At 36.0% G+C, this 18,885-nt stretch overlaps 4 protein-coding genes across 4 annotated transcripts in view; 2 read left to right on the top strand and 2 right to left on the bottom strand.

Annotated features, from left to right (window-relative positions):
- Positions 1-1,842, bottom strand: part of LOC134794235 (lysine-specific histone demethylase 1A) — a 402,452-nt gene extending 400,610 nt beyond the window's left edge. Inside the window, exons 1-4 of the mRNA XM_063765986.1 lie at positions 1,711-1,842; positions 1,391-1,626; positions 808-997; positions 192-345 (exon numbers count right to left, since the gene is read on the bottom strand). Coding sequence (XP_063622056.1) covers positions 192-345; positions 808-997; positions 1,391-1,626; positions 1,711-1,734 — 604 coding nt within the window. The 5' untranslated portion in view covers positions 1,735-1,842. The remainder of the gene's footprint in view (positions 1-191; positions 346-807; positions 998-1,390; positions 1,627-1,710) is intronic.
- A 976-nt stretch (positions 1,843-2,818) lies between these two features.
- Positions 2,819-4,957, bottom strand: LOC134794262 (bursicon). Its single transcript, XM_063766024.1, has 4 exons — positions 4,603-4,957; positions 3,803-3,912; positions 3,326-3,451; positions 2,819-3,042 (listed from the first exon to the last, which is right to left on the bottom strand). Exons 1-4 carry the CDS (start codon positions 4,706-4,708, stop codon positions 2,908-2,910), a joined length of 477 nt encoding a protein of 158 aa, XP_063622094.1. The 5' UTR covers positions 4,709-4,957; the 3' UTR covers positions 2,819-2,907.
- A 3,562-nt stretch (positions 4,958-8,519) lies between these two features.
- Positions 8,520-10,156, top strand: LOC134794540 (partner of bursicon). Its single transcript, XM_063766351.1, has 3 exons — positions 8,520-8,734; positions 9,288-9,412; positions 9,838-10,156. Exons 1-3 carry the CDS (start codon positions 8,611-8,613, stop codon positions 10,006-10,008), a joined length of 420 nt encoding a protein of 139 aa, XP_063622421.1. The 5' UTR covers positions 8,520-8,610; the 3' UTR covers positions 10,009-10,156.
- A 4,852-nt stretch (positions 10,157-15,008) lies between these two features.
- On the top strand, positions 15,009-17,295 carry LOC134794216 (CAAX prenyl protease 1 homolog). The gene is made up of 2 exons (XM_063765957.1): positions 15,009-15,204; positions 15,639-17,295. The coding sequence occupies exons 1-2, from the start codon at positions 15,115-15,117 to the stop codon at positions 16,878-16,880; spliced, it is 1,332 nt and encodes a 443-aa protein (XP_063622027.1). The 5' UTR covers positions 15,009-15,114; the 3' UTR covers positions 16,881-17,295.
- The last annotated feature ends 1,590 nt before the right edge of the window (positions 17,296-18,885 follow it).

Below are 18,885 nucleotides of genomic sequence, written 5' to 3' on the forward strand. Positions count from 1 at the left end.
TCATGAGTTACAGCCTGGTGACAGGCGGACGGGCAGACGGACAGTGGAGTCATAGTAACAGGGTCCCGATTTTATCCTTTGGATACAGAACCCTAAAAACGTATTTGTAATTTTGAACAGGGAAGCATTGGGGAACAACTGAATAAAAGCATATACCTAATCTAATAATAAAATCAACATTTTTAGATTACCTGCTCCAATAATGATGACTTTAGGCCTCTGCTTTCCTTTGGGGGGCGATGGTATTGCCGTAAGCCGCTCATAGATTCCGTAGTTTATGAAACCATGTCTCTCCAGAAATGCATGTGTCCTGATAATTAAAGCTGGGTCTCCATTATATGGGGGCTAAAATAAGAAAAGCATTGTTAAAAATCAGAATCCTATATTACAACACAACTGCTTGACTGCTTTACAAATAATAAATAAAAGAATAAAAATCCTTTTTGTTTCTAGGTAACCGGATAATAATAAAAAAAAAAATATTACTAACTTAACCTAAGATTATGCAAAATTTACAGTTTAAAGAAAATTACACCAGAGCCCTCTTAAGAGGTATCTTCCAGATTGTTCCATTTTTTGCAGTCTTGGGCCTCCCAGATCCAGTTGGCCCCACTAGAGTTTACTACTACTACTAAACTACGATCCGCGAGCAGAATCCAACCTTAGTTTAACCCTGGAAAAGGGAAGTAGGAGAAGGCCTGGCCGTGGCCCTTGTATCAAAAAGTTTGGACACCCCTGAATAGCATCATTTAAATCTGTTTCAGGTTCATATTTTATTTAAACAGAAATAAGACTGAAAAAACTAACCTCCATTTTGGAAACGGCATGTTCCTGAATAAGTTGTTTCTTGGGGTCTTCAAACCACATCTTCAGGATTCTGTTCCGGATTTGAACAAATGCGTGGCTGCAGGCACCCTGCAGATCTGAGAAGCACTCAGCTTCCAGTGAAGACATTTTGTCAAACGGCAGCCTTGATTGGAATGCTGCTCCTTCCAAACTGAAATAGATACAACGCAGTTGTAGCATTAAATGGGAACTAATGATTTATTTTCACCTTGTCTATTGATAATGTGTCTTGGTTATCATAACAAGACCTGATTAAGTACTGAAGCAAAACTAAATAAGTATTTTTATTAAAAGCTGTAAAGCAATGTCCTGCAGATAATTTTTCTGTCTTAGGGTGGTATTCCACTTGTCCAATTTCTTTGTCCTATGAGCATTGCGTCTCACTCTCTCATTAAGCAAAAAGTGAGACGCGAATACACATTGGACCAAGGTATTGGACAGATAGACTACCAACCTTAGGCCATCAATTGTCATAATCAAGGAACACTGACAGCAAAGAGGGTAGTACCATAATGAGTTAGATAACTGTTTTGCTCGTACATACCTATTAAGCATTTCCTTGTAATTAACCTCCTCAATATCTTCACTTTTGGTTTCGTCCAATATAATCGTCGGTTTCTCATCTTTCTTGGATTCTTTCCCGTCTGTATTGCGGCTTGAGGTAGACTCTCTTCTACTGCTGACAGTAGTTGGACTAATAGACGTGATTTTACTCTTTTCAGATTGATCAGACTCAGAATCATCTTGTTTTAATTTCTCATCCAAATCCCGGTTGTCGACCTAGGATCAATAAACATAACCTCACTGATTACTAACATCTTAGCTTTAAATACACAGAATATAATACAATTTAACATAACAAACCTTCACACGTTTGCGGCGACTCATTTTGGAAATTAGTGATGAAGAAATAGACGTTACAAACAGTTAAAAGCAACTAGAATCAGAGCGCAAGAATCACAAATCGGGAAACAAAACAAACTAACGTTCAGAAATTGAATCAAACGTCAGTTCAGTGTCAAATGAGTTAGTGATGTGCCAGTCATGTTTGGTACCGGTTAATATATCGTTTTTTTTTAAGTGAAAACTTCTTTAGCGGCGCTGGGCACTTTTTGAGGTGGGGAAAAAAATATAAACTCGAGACAGCGTAAGGCGATCACGTGACCGTAACGTTTAGATGGGCACTCATTTAGATGGCATTTAAATCAATAAAGAAAAACTCAATGACATTACATGAAAAAGGTTCTAATCTTGTACGGGTTGAAATACGAGGATCTCACAGTTACATTCTAACTTTATATCACTCAAATATAATTCAATAAAGCTACATCTTGATGAAATCGCTAATAAAAGTGAACTCTAGTACTGGTGAATAAAACTCAAAATATCATGACCAAATATAATGCGAGATCTGCAAGGTAACTTTACAATTTCTATTCGAATTTTAAACAATTAACGCTACAAATTTGAATTTCGAATTTTAAACAAGCTCATTGACCAGCAATTTCGGAACTAAAGTTTTTCAATAGAAAGGAGGATGGGTCAATTATACATAGTGCTGCAGACATTTTGGACTAGTAATTGAGTTTTCACTTCTGTCGGCACTCCCGGAGTGCAACCCGATGTTTTTTTGTGTTATTAGCTGCTAGGGTATGGCCATATACATATATTATATATTATACTACTCTTTGGGTATGGCATACTTGTATCTCATTTAACCTATGTTACCTATCATACAGATACTTTTACCAAAGTAGACTACAACATAAATATTTCTACTGGATTATACAGAACCGGATTGGTTTATTATAAAACGCAATCCGCCTAATGAGGACAAATTTGGTAACTATTTTAAATTGTTTCAGTGTATAATTTGTCAGCAGAAGCACTTACGTGAAAACTGACGCGTTTCCGGAAAACATTTCGTTTTCAGGATTCATTGGACAAGTCGATGTGAAATAAATAACAAAAATTGGTCAAGGCTTTTAATAGTCTCTGAATAACATAACAATTATAAGAACTGCACGAGTCTATACAAAGTTTGATTTACACAATTTTCGTCTAGAAGCTTTTCCTGAAATGATTATGGAGCGGTCCTTCTTCAGCATATCCAACTGTTTCTTGTGGAATAATAGCATTTGAATCAATAGTACCACAAGGACGACACATGCATTCAAGTGGTGCTTTTGTAACCACCTGAAATAAAAAAAATCAATTAGAACATTTTATTACCAACAGGGTCAATAGTTAGAACAATTTAAGTCTGCAAAGATTTTGATAGCACACGCAGTGCAAGTGTTAATTGAAACGTCAAACTTTTATGAAATTATGACGTTTAAATAACACTTGCACTGCGTGTGCTATCAAAATCGTTGCAGACTTATCTTGATCTAACTCTAGTTGTCTAGTTTAGATTATACGGTAACGTTGTGTCACAACTTTATGTTACAAAATATGTAAATACAACAAACCTACACACCTTCCTGTATCTATTCTCTTCCTTTTTTGCTTCTGGGCAATATAAATCAACCGTAGCTTCCCGTTCACCAGACTCCTGGCAACAATTACATGAACGTTCCATTTGCCAAATTTTGCTTCCTGATACCTGAACAAAAGAATAATATATTTTAAGTTAAGTAGTAGCAATCGTAGCAGTAGTAAGTATAGCTACTGCTTATAGTTCCTATACAATACAAATAGAGCAACCTAGTATGGATTTCCATAGAGCTCCTACATCGCGCTTATGGAGTTCCAAATATCAGTTGCTATTACTATTCCTCCTAACAAACTCTCATTGACCTTGGGCCCCAGGCAACTCCCGCCTATACCTGGAGAGAGTAGTCTCTATTGGCCCTCTCTAGATCCTACATAGTCCAAAAACTGGAATAGTTGGAACTGCAGTAACATCCTACTATTATAAAAAAAATGTTTTCATGCAAATTTGCAGTAAATTTACCTGTAAATAGCTGGTGCATTTTCCAACGCAAGCATACGATGGAATCAGCTGTGGCTGGCACCCTGGATGTTTCAATACATGCACCACTGGAGTCATGATACATTCCTGACCTGCGTACACATTCATATTAAATAAAATATACTTACTAAAAGATAATTTGGTTATCCATTCATTTAGATACATTTAAGTAATTTTTTTGAGGTTTTGTGTGTAGATTTTCTTAATTGTATGTTACTTTTAATGTGTGTGTTTTGTGCAGTTAAATTATTGTCTCACGAATTAATAAACTACTCCGTGCTTTGTCTCATACTTAAACTATTATACTCCAACTCAGAACTGCAGAACTGCCTGATGGGTAGCGGGGCAATCCTTATACATATACATATTTAAAGACCTGTAATTTTTACAATTTAAAATAAAATATGTAAAGAGTTATAAAAAATAAGGCAGTTCTGAGTTCGGGTAAGATAAGAGAAGTATGACACAAATTTTCAGCTCGCATCAAATACCTACCATAAATCTCCTTTCGGACCATGAAAGCTTTTGAGGAAATAATTAAGAGAGGTTTTCCTACGGGATACTACAAACAATGATGATGATAAATTGATCATTCATTCAAGCTAAACCTTTTCTTTATTTTTTAATAAAAACTTTGAAAGTGCTTTATGACGAAAACTCGATATAAAATACTTACGAGATATTCGAACGAAAGAAAACAATTTAGCTTGATATCAATTTTGCGTCTTGTACAGTATAAATAACTTTATAAATGATTTGCATTACCTACACATTTTGCTTACCTGGTGGTAGCTCAACTTCTTGGGTTATAAGACTGGACTTGCTTTGTTTTATCTGGCATGTTGACAAAAATAATACACTGAACAAAATAACGTGACTGTGAATCATGATTAATTATTTTTTTATTTATTTTCAATACGCAAGTAAAGTTGTGCACATTCGTTGTTTGATGAAGACATTGTGAACCACCGAGACGAAAAAGTCGTATTTAAAGGGTTCTTGATCTATACGCATTATTTATGTAGCTACTGAACTATTAAAATCATTTAAGAGAACATGTCCCCAGCAGCGTTCACATGGGTTTCCTGTTGGGCATACGCAGTTAGCCTATTTCCGAACAAGTATTTTATCCATTAAATTCATCGATTTTCTATTCTTATACAGGGTGGAAAGGCACGACGATCCTTTCCGGAAATGGGAGATAGTTTAGCCTAAGCTCTATATTTTCTCCATAGAAACTATGTTAATATGGGCAACCGTTTCTAAATTATGACCTTTTAAACATCCACGCAAAAAACTACTTTGTTCTAACCCTAACAGGTGACAGGGTCAATGAACTTACTTGTAAACAATCAGTATTCGACAGGAAATTATGCTAATTTGTTGCCATCTAACCATTTTTAGGTCTGCTTACAGCACGGTAAGAATCATTGCAGGATTTTCGCTTTCTTAGTGGTTCCACTTGTTCAATACTTGAATGAAATAGTTATGTTATTCCTTAATATTAATAATACTAACCACAACATTGTTTACAACGACAGTTCAAATGGTGACATTGACAACCACTCAAAAGTACGCAATCGTCTTATAAATATCTCTGGTTTCCTTGACTGATAAAAAGGTTTTAGTTTCTTAACACGTTTCACAAAATTATTTTCGAATAATTGGAAACTATTTAAAATAATAAAAAATTACATGTAGGTTGTGTTAGTTGCACCAAATGAACTTGCAAAAATGAAATACTAAGAATAAATCAAGAATAAATACTTCTTCAATACCAAACTAACAAACCTTCTTGCGTGGTAGGAAATAGACAAGACGTCTGATGTTTGAAATTAAATTTTCATTGAACTATACTTATTGAATGTCATATTCTTCAAATAAAAATGTTAGATGCTCGTGGCTATTTAAATTTGTGGGGCTGTGTAAAAGATATGGTGTACCAAACCAAACGGAATGTGAAACTGCGGACGAAATGAGACAAAGGCTAATTGGTGCTTTCTGCGGAGGATAAATGACGAAGAGCATACACTATATCGCATGTGCATCGACATACTCGGGTACGGGCTGCGGCGGCGTTGTAATACACGGAGGTACATTTGAACACCGTATGTGAAAAGAAGATAGTATTAAATATTGGAAAAAAGTAATTATCTAAGAAAGTAATAAAATTGTTTGTAATATTTTTGCATGCATTTGATTTATTTGACATTTATGCGTCATTCATACATCATTGCGATACTGTCAACGATCGGAAAAAAGTGTAAAGTCCCGAGCTTTCCCGACGGAGATCCTTAATCTAGCCGTCATGTGCACATGCTATAGGGTTATCACCACAGTTAAAAAGTAGTATTTTTGCAATTTTTATTTTTTACTCAATTAACGATTCTTACCATTACCAATAGTCTCTGTATCACTTAAACGACCTAATACTTCCGGGAAGGATCGTCGTGCCTTTCCACCCTGTATATTAACTATGTATTACTAAAATTTACATAAGTAGATAAAACGATTCTGAAATGTATAATAAAGGTACCAACAAATAAAAATCTAAATATATAAACGTGAAAGACCTGACTGACTGACTGACTGACTGACTTAAATCAACGCACAGCCCAAACCGCTGGGACTACAAAGTCCAAATTTGGCAACTAGATTCCTTATAAGGTCTAGGTGTCCACTAAGAAAGGATTTTTCAATATTCATCCCCTAAAGGAGTGAAATGGGGGTCCAAAGTTTGTATGGGGAAACAAGATAAGTTAGACTATTTTATTCCAAATTTCACAGGAGTATTCCTAAAGATAAATGAGTAAACACGTGTTTCAGCTTTTTTGAAAATTGAACCCTTAAGAGGGGGAAAAGTCCCCAATAGGGTTGATATCTCAAAATATCAATATGGGTATCGTTTTCATAGTATTTTGAGACGCTAATAACAAAAATGGCATCAAAATTAAAATTAACGTAGCCGAAGTGAACAATCATCCCCCTGGTGGGGATGCAATGGGGTTGAAATTTCAAAATATCAATATGGGTATCATTTCCGTGGTTTTGTGGGACGCTAATTACAAAAATTACTAAAATGGGATCAAAATTAAAATATAACGTAGCCGACGTGAACTATGGCCCCTGGTGGGGAATGCTAATTACGAAGATAGCATAGACGGTTGTAACATACTCGCTGATTTACAGCCACACGTGATCCAGACTTTTGAGAATTCAATCCCTTAAAGTAAATTTTTTGAGCTACAAAATTATAAGATTACAAATACCTTCTAATAATTGAACAGTACACAAACATCGTTTTTAAAATAATTATCATCTTAAACGGTTTGTTTACATTCAAAATACCTAAAACCATTAAAGTACATAGATTATTAAAAAAACTCTCCTGTGCGTGCGAAGCCGCGGGCAAAAGCTAGTGAATAATAAGTATAATAACTTTAAACTATGTTCGGGTGATGGTACTTTAGGTACTTACATAAATCCTTAGCCTATATTGATGTAAATTAAATGTAATAGGTATTTATTTTACAATATTTATTCACTGTTACCTGTTCCGTTGTCTGTCTATCTGTCTGTCTGTAATCAAACAAAGACAACAGTGCAAGTTAAATCTGTCCCATGGCATTGGCAAGAAGGTAGATGTGTAATAAATGCTTCCGGTACCTATATTATAATAGTTATTTGTTTTACAAGGGGGCAAAGTTATCGTTTAACCGCTCGTGCTAATATTGATACCCGAGCAAGCGAAAGATTCCAAAATTGAACCACGAGCGTAGCAAGTGGTTCGAAAAATGGAATCTAGAGCCTTGCGAGGGTTTCAAAGCACGAAAGTTAAACAAAATTTGCCCCCGATTGTAACACAACATTTTTTCACCACACCAACTCGAAGCAAATATTAAATGTAAAATATCAAACAAAATGAAACCAATACAAATTAATATTATTTAATATTTATCATCCAAAATTATCATTTAAAAGTCAATTCTACCAGCAAACATAACAAAACAACTCAAAATTTGCATTTGATTACTTTGCCTCACATGTGAATAAAATGCAACTTTGCTATCAGTTTTTGAAGTGCAAAGTAAGCCTTTTCGAGCTGGTGTGGTGAAAATGATTTTTACCAAAAACTTGCGCTTCATTTTTTTAAAGGATAATCAACACTGGTTAAGCATAAGCACTGTCACAGAATAAGTAATATTTTAACGAACACTTCGAGTCTTGCATGTCTTGTCTAGTTGTCTACCTATCGGTAGTTTTATTTTTAGCTTGAAAGTTGGAACATAAAATTGCTTAAATATGTAATAGAATGTTCATAATATTTTTTTTATGTTTTTTTTTTAGTAATTAAAACTTAAATCTATCATTTGTCACTGTCATTTCCCGAAATATGCTCCGCATACAGCCACTTAAGATATTGCGTATTAAATGTTACATATTACATACAAAAATAAAACATGAAAACTTTACCTTATAAATACATATATAGTCATATCGTCAAACGGCAAGAAAATAGGTACATACACAATAGTTACGCTAACCTAGAAAGAATAAAAATTCTCATAGCTTGATCGCTTAACTTACAAGACATTTAACTTATGTGCTCAAACCCCCGCTGATTGTCATGGCGCGATTCCTTGTAACGTCCTATAACAATTAAAATGGGCTGCTATATAAGGCTAAAATCTTAGCTCTACAATAGTAGTTGATTTGTAGGCATCCATAGGGCATGATAGTAAAATAAAGATTAGATAGACATAAATCTGTGTCATAAGAGTTTCCTTAAAATGGCTTTACATAAATCTAAACTTTTAGTTCTACTTGTTTTAGAATTTGTACTTGTTACTTTAGTTACTTGTTCAGCTGATGAAAATTGTGAAACATCTCTGAGTGAGATATTGGTCACGAAGGGTAACTACTTATGTATTATAATATTGCAATATATGAATTCACTTTCACGGAATGTACTTATTTTATAAATCTATAATTATTGGTTTACAAATTTATTAGATCGTGATTAAATATTATACTTAAATAAAAATGTTGTGTTTATTAATAATAGTCTCATATTACCTACACGAAAATAAAATCGAAAGTCAAACTATAAGTAAGACCCTAATAGTAAAAAACGTAAACGTAACTAACTAACATAGAGTTAGACAAAGATAACCCTGCAACGCATATTGAAGACATAGACTGTGCAAGTGTTATTTATACGTCATAATTTCATAGAAGTCAGACGTTTAAAATAACACTTGCACAGTCTGGGCTATCAAAATCGCTGCACACTTATCTTGGTCTAACTTCTACTGTATTAGCGTTTTATGGTAAAATATTCATTAATCATAATTCTTACTCAATTGTGAAAACTTATAAGTATATAAAATTATTTATATATAGTTTTATATAAAATTCTAACCAATTTTAACTGTGTAATATTTAAGCTCTTTTTTTTAACTTACAGAAGAGTATGACGAAATGGGAAGACTGGTCAGAACATGTAATGGAGAGGTCACTGTGAACAAATGTGAAGGAATGTGCAGTAGCCAAGTACACCCTTCTATTGCAACTATTACAGGATTTTTAAAGGTATTCGGTCCGTATACTTACAGTACAGTACAATCAGTATGAAGATTATTGAAGATTAAGCCAATTTTTCGGTTTAACTCCATCGTGAACGCTACTACTCACGCACTGTTAGTGCTTGAAAATGGTGACCTAGGATCTCCGGAACATGTCAAGCAAGTGACTAAAAACGCGTGAGTTAAACCGTAAAATTAGCAATTAGTGATTGACAACATTAAGTAGGTACATACCTATTTATGTCTCACGACAGTTTAAATTCGACTAATATGGGGATGTCGTCCCATAAATTTTCATATTTTCACCACGACGTGCGTTGGCGATGGCGTCGATTGTGTTTCCCCCATCACCAACTTCGAACATAACCAATACAATATCTATGCAAGTATGATTTGAATGTTATGATAAATATTTATTATTTTTAATTTCAGGAATGTCACTGTTGTAGAGAAAATTACCTCAAAGAACGTATCGTTACACTTTCACATTGTTACAATGCCGATGGGGTAAGACTGGAAGATCCTAAATACGCTGTCATGGAAGTAAGGCTTCAAGAGCCAGACGAATGCCAATGTTTTAAATGTGGAGACTATAGCCGATGAAAAATTTGTTAATTGTGATTATAATGAATGGGATTTATATTTTTACCTGAAAAATAAAATTGACGATGGATACGGCACGATAAAATAAATTCTACATAGTGTTATGTTCTAGATTTGGTCAAGGTTTTAAAATAAATATGAATTATGAGTACATTTTTATATTAATTATCTCTTGGGTCCTCGCCTTTGCGCATGCCTGTGAGTGGCCTGATAAAGACTTTGTGAGTGAATATGAGAAGGCAGCACAAATCATGGGTAGTCCCACATTTGTATATACCTACCTATGTGACGTCACCAGACGATTCGACTCTGATTTTTACAAGTAAGAATATGGCTACCCAGAGAATAATAATAATATAATATGTTTAATAGAGTCCGACCAAGCTAAGTCTGCGTGGCTTCTGCAATGGCAGAGTGTGGCTACGTCATAATTAATGTCAAATATCTATGTAAATATGACGTTTATAATGACACCACTTCACTTTTTCTTTAGCTTAGACGGAATCTAAACCAATCTTAAAGGCCGGCAACGCACTTACAACATCTCTGGTATTGCAGGAGTTCAAGGGCGACGGTATAATCGCTTACCAGCTACTTGCCTGCTCGTTTCTAGCGCTATCGCTCGTCATATATCATTAAGTTTAAAAATAGGAAGGCGTGAAAGTGTCAATCTTTCATGGAAGCTTTGAACTTCGCACCTTTTTCTACTGTTAAATTGGTTTGTAAGACTATAAGTACTTACCTAAAGTTTCTTTTTCATATAACATACTCCATACATTTATTTGTACAATCTATTTTTTTATTACCAAGGAACTCCAAAAATGACATAACCTAACTTTTGTATCATTGATACAAATCATTGTATCATTGATACTACGTTGATTGACATTTATCATTGAAGCGATGTCATACCTGCTAGCATAAGTTGCGTTTTCGCGAGCGACTCTATCTTGCGCGACTTCAAGATCGCAAGACCATTCAAATTCAAATAGAGTTAGACCAAGAAAAGTCTGCAGCGATTTTGATAACCCACGCAGTGCAAGTGTTATTTTAAACGTCAAACTTCTATGAAATTATGACGTATAAATAACACTTGCATTGCGTGGGCTATCAAAATCGCGGCAGACATTTCTTGGTCTAACTCAAGGCCTGTTCACTTCCTAAGAAAGTTATGTCCCCAAATAATTGCGCATGTATGCGCCTGAAGCTTCTATGTGTGCTTTGGCCTCCTAGAAAAAGTTGCCAGTAATCAAAATAAAAACATTTTTCTACAGCAACATTGCTCCCAACCCAACTAAGATTTAAATTTTCACGATTTTTTTACATTATTAATCATACTCATACTCATACTCATTCTTTATTGGTAATAGGTAATTACATGTCAGCTTACATAACTAGTACAAATAACATTAAAAATTCAAATTAAATACATTAGCTACTTGCGTAGATTTCTATTTTTATCATTAATATTTCGCAGTCAGAAATTCTTCTATATTATAGAACGACCGCTCAACAAGCCAAGCTTTAAGTTTATTTTTAAAAATTAACAAACTAGGTGCGTCTGTTATTACTGTTGGTAGATTATTATACACAGAGGGGCCCATGACGTGTATAGTTTTTGCCGTCTTTGCTAAGCTACGGGGCACTGCTGCTAGTTTGTGCCCGTATCGTGTAATACGGTCGCTATTGTCACCCCGCCTGTGGTATTTATCTAAATTATCTCGCGTGTATGAGGCTATTTGCAGTATCAAGAGACCTGGCAACGTGATAATCCCTAGGTTAGTGAAGTGTGGCCTTGCAGACTCGTACCATGGAACTCGAGCAATAGCCCTTATAGCTCGTTTTTGGAGCCTAAAGACACGTAGCCAATCGGCCGCACGTCCCCATAGCTCAAGCCCGTATTGAACGATGGACTGTATGCTGGCGAAGTAACAGCTGCGGACTGCCTGAAGCGTAAGTACTGTCATCAGCCTGCCAAGGGCGAAACATGCCCTTCCCAATTTGCCGCACAGGGAATTAATATGACTCTCCCATGTTAGGCTTTGGTCTATGTGGAAGCCCAAAAAGGAGGTACTTTTAACCTGGTCTATGGTGCCGCCGGCGAGGCCTATATGCAACGGACGGCGCTTGCGCCCAGACAAATCAAACTGGATGAAATGCGTTTTGGTTAGGTTTAGTATGAGACCGTTTTGTTCAAACCAGTTCGACAGTTGTCCAGGTACTAGGTTTAGCTTCGATTCTAATTGATCGATGCTTGGGGCGGTTACAATTGCCGCAACGTCGTCCGCATACATATAGACCTCACCTTCACTGACTGCCATAGGTAGATCATTAAGTAAGATGGAGAATACCACATTTGACAGGGACGATCCCTGGGGGACGCCGATGGCAGCCGACAGGCCGTGTGAGTTCAAGGTGCCTCTTTGTCCCGTTACATACTGTGTCCTTTTATTCATGAAATCTGACATGAGGGCTTGCGCAGGTCCTCGAATACCGTAGTGATGGAGCTTCGAACTCAGCAACCCATGGTCGACTACGTCGAAGGCTTTCGAGAGGTCACAGAAAAGAACTGCGACCTCAAGCTTGCCCTCTCGCGCCTCAAGTACACGACGCACCACCTCGCGCGCCATCATTGTGGTTGATCGTCCCGGTCTGTATGCATACTGGCGTTCCGATAGGTAGTTGTTATTTAGAAGGAACTGGGATAGACGGGTAGTTAGCCCATTTTCAAAAACCTTTGCGACCGCAGGTATGATACATATGGGACGATAACAACTTGGATCGTCTTGCTTCCCCTTCCCCTTGTACAGCGGGCTGACCTTTATTTCCTTAAGTGATTTCGGATACTTACCAATTCTCAGGCATTCATTGAAAAGTAAAGACAAAGGTTGAATGAGGGAAGTGGCTGAGAATCGTAAGAGTTCAACCGAAATGCCATATAAATCTTGGGTGGGTTTATTAGCAATACACTTTATTATAATTTTATACACCTCTGCCGGTGAAAAGGGTTTAAATCGTAGTGAGCGATCAGCAGCGGAGCACGCGTGTGAGAGCGAGGCAAGGGCGCACGCTGGCTGAGCAGGTGGGGCCCCGCACCGCGTTGCAGCGGAAACGAATTGTCCGTTCATAGCATTTAATAAATTTAATTTGCTAGAGTATTGCGAGCCATCTGGTTTTTTGATGACATCTGTATAGTCAAAAGCGGAAGATTTGGTTTTATTTGTCTCTGTGTTGACTATATTCCACATGGCTTTGATCTTATTGTCGCTATTATTGATTTTACTAGCATAGAAGTCTGCTTTGGTATTACACGTGAGCTTATCATACCTACTCTTAAGGTCAGCGATTTTTTGCACCATCTCCGTTTTATCGGGAAACTTGTTTTTGAGTTGAACAAGATCAAACAGTAGTCGTTTTGTGTTGTAAATATCCTCTGTAATCCAAGTGGAAAATTTAGAAACATTTGGTTTAATTTTAAATGGGAAACAGATTTCTATTTTATTCACTATAACGTTGATTATTGCAAGGGCGAGATCATCAACGGTGGTTTTGTTATTATACAATTCGTTCCAATCTACGCTGTCTACGGCTCGCGCGAAGGCGAGTCTGGAAGCAGCTGTGTAGTCGCGGACACGGCGGGTACGCGCAGGCGCCAGTGGCACTGACATGCGCCCGCGCTCAATCACGGCGCGGACACCGTAGTGGTCGCTAATATTTGTTATTGCTGGAAATGCGGTTACAAGGGTGACCCATAAAACGGGACTTAAAACACTTAAAACATAACTACACGCGATTAAGTTTTATAATGAATATTTGCTTCCAACTGTCTTTATCAATGTTCAAAAAATATATGGAGGGTAGGTACGTCTACCCATCATAATAAAAAAATATATTTGTCAATGACTCTGTCCAACTGCTGTGGTGAAAGTTCATAAGGAAAATTTTATTTATTAAATCTTTCAATAATAAATACAACGTAGCGGTACTACCACTTAAGACTCTGTAAGTCTGTACCTACATGGATTACAGCAATGCACATAGAAAATGTGGTAAATGCGGAGCAACGGCTGTTGAAGATACATATTTGAGTGAAATTCATAGCTTTAGTGGGTTCAGAAGGAACCGCGTCATAACGCATCTGGAAAGCGTATTAATTAACCGTGAAGAAATGTATGAATACAAGTTGGGAATCTGTGTAAAATGCCGTGTGTAAAGTGTAGTGTATCTGTGTGTGTAAAGTGTAATAGGTAGGCATGCCTAAAGTTATTTGTATTACTTATACTGAAAACTTTGTGAATGCGCTTTATTAATGTCTATTTTTTTATTAAGTTGTCAGGGTTTAATTTTCAGTGTATATTTCTATATGTAAAACATTTTTTTAATAAATAAAATAATACAATGTTATAAACATAAATATGCCTTTTATTTAAATCAATTGATAATACCACAAACAAGGGGTAATATTTGCATCTTTCATATTATTTCGTGATAATTATGAAGATAACAAATATGTTTATCAACAGAATTACTACCTACCAATACCCGCCAGGCTAAACCGGTTGTCAACTTTAGTTCCATTGGTACACAACGACGGCGCCACTATTATAAACGTATAAACGGTTGGGGACATTTTTTTGTATGGAGTTACCGTTCTTCTCCTAGTGAGTATTATATTCTTTGGTCTAACTCTAAAAGTTAGTTCCGTTGCTTTACTACAAGGTCGCTAGTAGTAGGTATATAGTATAAACGAACTTTTTTTAGGGATATATTATTTACGTATTATCATTCTTCCTTCTTCCCCTTGTGAAGTAATGAGTAATATTCTTTAATCACTTTGATCTTATCAGGCTTTACAATCTGATTTTTACTAAACTGACGGAACTCAACATTTTCTAAGTCATTATCGGTTTTTAATAGCACTGCCACAGTGCATGTGCATCACTACTAAAAACGATAAAATCACTACGTTGCTTGACAATTGTCATTGACGCGATGTCATTGATGTCAAAGACTGCTAACTGCTAACCAGCCCATGGAAATCCAAAATAATTATTTACAATAATTGACTTAAAATTACACTGATATTGCAATAATTATCACACAACCATGGGACTCAACGAGGAATGTATTGTTTACTTAATACTGCTATTTTCATGGGCAGAATATTTGTGGGAGTTATATTTGTCATTGCGGCAGGTACGTATTAGGTTATATTTTGTAAATAATAATAATTCAGCCTATATACGCCCCACTGCTGGGCACAGGCCTCCTCTCATGCGCGAGAGGGCTTGGGCTATAGTCGCCACGCTAGCCCAGTGCGGATTGGGGATTTCACATACACCTTTGAATTTCTTCGCAGATGTATGCAGGCTTCCTCACGATGTTTTCCTTCACCGAAAAGCTCATCATCATCATCATAACTTAAGAGCTTTGCTCTTGTTGGTGGAGTAATTGCCAATCATTTCTTTCTTGTGCCAGTCTTTTAATTTCCTCATACGACGCATTATTTTTTATTTCAGCTAAACCGACCGAAAAGCTATAAATGAATAATAGTCTATTATTTGTTCTTTTTGCATTATCATTACTCTGCAGCTTGCGTAATAGGTATAATTATTAAATCTATTTTGCAGTTAAAAATCTACAAAACAAACAACACTATTCCTGAGGACTTGAAGGAGATGTTAAATGAAGAATCGTTCAAGAAAGCTCGTCTGTATGGTATTGACAAGTCGCAGTTCAAGATCATAAAGGAATTTTATAGTATAGTATTAACATCCGTAATACTTTATCAACGCTGGATTGCTGTAGCATGGTTTGAATCAGAGAACATTTCAAAATCCCTGTATGTATCACCGGACAGAGAAATATTTGTGACTTGTGTCTTTATGACCATTGTGACACTGTTTAACTATGTTATAAATTTGCCCTTTAAGATTTATGGCACATTTGTACTTGAGCAGAAGCATGGTTTTAATAAGCAGACAGTAGGATTCTTTATTAAGGACCAGTTTAAATCTTTGGTTCTGAGTCTCATCATTACCATTCCATTAGTATCTATTGCGATTTATATTATCATGGTAGGAGGAGATATGTTTGTTGCTTATCTTTGGTTGTTTACTACTGTGGTTTCTTTATTACTTTTGATGCTGTACCCTACTGTTATTGCTCCTCTGTTTGACAAGTTTGTCCCTCTGCCTGAGGGTTCTCTAAGGAAAGGCATTGAGGAACTAGCATTGAAGCTTAAGTTCCCGCTCTCACAAGTTTACATAGTAGAGGGATCTAAAAGGTCTGCACACAGCAATGCATATTTCGGTGGCCTTTTCGGTTCAAAAAGAATTGTACTCTTTGATACATTGCTAGAAAAGTATGATGAAGAGAAAAAAACTTTGACTGGATGTAATGACAATGAAATTCTAGGAATTCTAGCTCATGAATTGGGACACTGGAGTTGCAACCACTTGACAAAGAACATAGCTTTGACTGAACTTAATTTGTTGCTGTTATTCTCTGCTTTTGGAGCACTTTTTAAGTATTCTTTGTTGTATACTGCTCTTGGGTTTCCAGCAGGGCAAAAACCTATAATTATTGGTTTAATTGTGGTTTTACAAATGATACTTGCACCATACAATTCAATTTTATCCTTCTTCTTAACAGCATTGTCTAGAAAACACGAATTTGAGGCTGATAACTTTGCTGTGTCTTTGAATTACCCCAGAGAACTCAGGTCTGCACTAATAAAGCTTGGTAAAGATAATCTGGACTACCCAATCTATGATAAGCTATACTCAGCATGGTACCATTCTCATCCTACTTTGTTACAAAGAATAGATAATATTAAGAACCAATTAGTTGAGGATAAGAAACAGAACTAAGTTATTCCAATATGCATTTACTTACAACAACCATATTTTGAATAAGTACATTTTTGTATACATGTTATTTAATAATGGTAAAACTAGTCTTTTTGGGGGGTGGCATTGGTCATATTTGGCCAAACACATATTGCATTTATTTTTTAAATCATAGTAAGTATTAACATTATTAATACAAAAAAGGCTATTGTAGGTGGGCCAAGTGTAATGCCATATTTACAATATATATTATGTTGTTCCTTATACATAAAACTAACCTACTTTATTGAGTGTCTTTTCATATTAAGTTTCTTTCTATAGAAAACAACACATGCATTAGGCTACTGCATTTTCGTGTAAGCTTCTCGGATGGACTAGCTTTTACCTTAATTATGTAAGTACACCTCATGGTATAATAATATACTCCGCCTCGCCTGGTGCTCTCTTCCCGTCTTTTCGTGGTCACGTGACTGACACAAGCCTACGTCATCATGCGACAGCGCTATATGATAATATGCGATAGCGCTATATAAAGTGCCAATGTTATTGTGACGTAGGCTTGTGTCACTCTGGGAAGAGAAGACCATGTTTTATTAGACTATGTGTACACCTATTATTACTGTAATAAATGTTACCTGCACGAAAATCCAATGACTCATCTTGTTGCCAAACCCTAGGAGGCTGTTTTATAAATGTCTGTAACTGTTTTCAACTCTATAGTCTGACAAAAAAGAGTAGAAAAAATTAAAAAGTGGAAATACTGTAGTGTAGTGTCAGGGGGGTGTCACTACGCAGTTTAGGTACATTTGGCCGGCGCGCCGCCCGGGCCGGCGTATGGCAGTGGGCATGGTATAATAATATACTCCGCCTGGTACTCTATTCCGAGATTCGCGTATGACCTAACTGACACGGGCCTACGTCATCATGCTGTTTACAGGTTCTCAAACTTTAAAATGTGGGAGAATTTTAACCAACGGTGAAAATTATTTTAACGGCATTAATTTTAAGTTATTCATGTAGAAACATAGTAAAATAAAACAAATCTAATGTATTAAATTAAACTTTATTTATCTATACAATACAAACATTTGAAAAACTAATTCACAGTTACACATTAATTACCAAGCTTACGACGTGAAAAGTTTGGAAAACACTGCGACTGCTGACACTGAGCGAGAAGGAAATAACAATTAACACGCGTTCGACAAGGATGACGGTCAGGGCATGAAGTTATCTAGATCCGAATTGTCAAATGTGACAGCGCTATCCTGTGTTGCCAGTAATGTAAACAGAATTACCCGAACGTGTGAAATTTCTTTCGTGAATCGGAAGATATTGCTAACGAATAATTAAAAATGACGTGTTATTGTAAAATTTAAGATAAAATACATATAAATGAAAATTATAATATTATAAATATTTTAACTTATTAACCATACATAGGTATAATGTACCCATGTAACATGTTATGTTGAAATAAAGTGGCAATGTTATTGTGACGTAGGCCCGTGTCACTCTGGGAATAGAAGACCATGGCAGTGGGCTGCCGCTCGGCTCGCACGATAGTCGTGTCACGTGGCGCTCGCGCAAAATTGAAAATACACAATGGCCTCGAAACCTAAATCTAAGTCCTTACTTAGTAATATTTAAAATAAACATCCTTCATTTATTGAATATTGGTTGCCCAGAAACAATATTAGGAACTGACCGACATATTTTCAAAGGAATACAGCTGTGGCATACCTACTTCCGTGAGAATCAGACATACTATCTCCAGATAAAAATTTTATGTTTACAGAATCAACGTTTGTAATTCCTACATATTTAAGAGTAATTCTTTAAAAAGTGGCATCTTAACCTGTCATCGAGTTTTTGAATTGAATGTATGTTTATTTGCTCTTTTTCATATGAAACAAAAATGTATCTAGATAAACTAAAACAATGTTTATCGAGGCCAAGTCATTATTTTTATTTAAATTTAATAACGCCAGACGAGGTGCGAAATTGCCTTCGCAACATGAAAAAC

The sequence above is a fragment of the Cydia splendana genome, chromosome 10 (assembly GCF_910591565.1).
Source record: "Cydia splendana chromosome 10, ilCydSple1.2, whole genome shotgun sequence".
Taxonomy (NCBI): Eukaryota; Metazoa; Arthropoda; class Insecta; order Lepidoptera; family Tortricidae; genus Cydia; species Cydia splendana.

Excerpts from the sequence above, each read along its gene's own strand:
- LOC134794216 (XM_063765957.1), top strand. The coding sequence starts at position 15,115 with ATGGGACTCAACGAGGAATGTATTGTTTACTTAATACTGCTATTTTCA. Across the intron at positions 15,205-15,638 it reads TATATTTGTCATTGCGGCAG|TTAAAAATCTACAAAACAAA; the intron begins GTACGTATTAGG and ends TCTATTTTGCAG.
- LOC134794262 (XM_063766024.1), bottom strand. The coding sequence starts at position 4,708 with ATGATTCACAGTCACGTTATTTTGTTCAGTGTATTATTTTTGTCAACA. Across the intron at positions 3,913-4,602 it reads AGAAGTTGAGCTACCACCAG|GTCAGGAATGTATCATGACT; the intron begins GTAAGCAAAATG and ends ATGTGTACGCAG. Across the intron at positions 3,452-3,802 it reads AATGCACCAGCTATTTACAG|GTATCAGGAAGCAAAATTTG; the intron begins GTAAATTTACTG and ends TCTTTTGTTCAG.
- LOC134794540 (XM_063766351.1), top strand. The coding sequence starts at position 8,611 with ATGGCTTTACATAAATCTAAACTTTTAGTTCTACTTGTTTTAGAATTT. Across the intron at positions 8,735-9,287 it reads TGAGATATTGGTCACGAAGG|AAGAGTATGACGAAATGGGA; the intron begins GTAACTACTTAT and ends TTTAACTTACAG. Across the intron at positions 9,413-9,837 it reads CTATTACAGGATTTTTAAAG|GAATGTCACTGTTGTAGAGA; the intron begins GTATTCGGTCCG and ends TTTTAATTTCAG.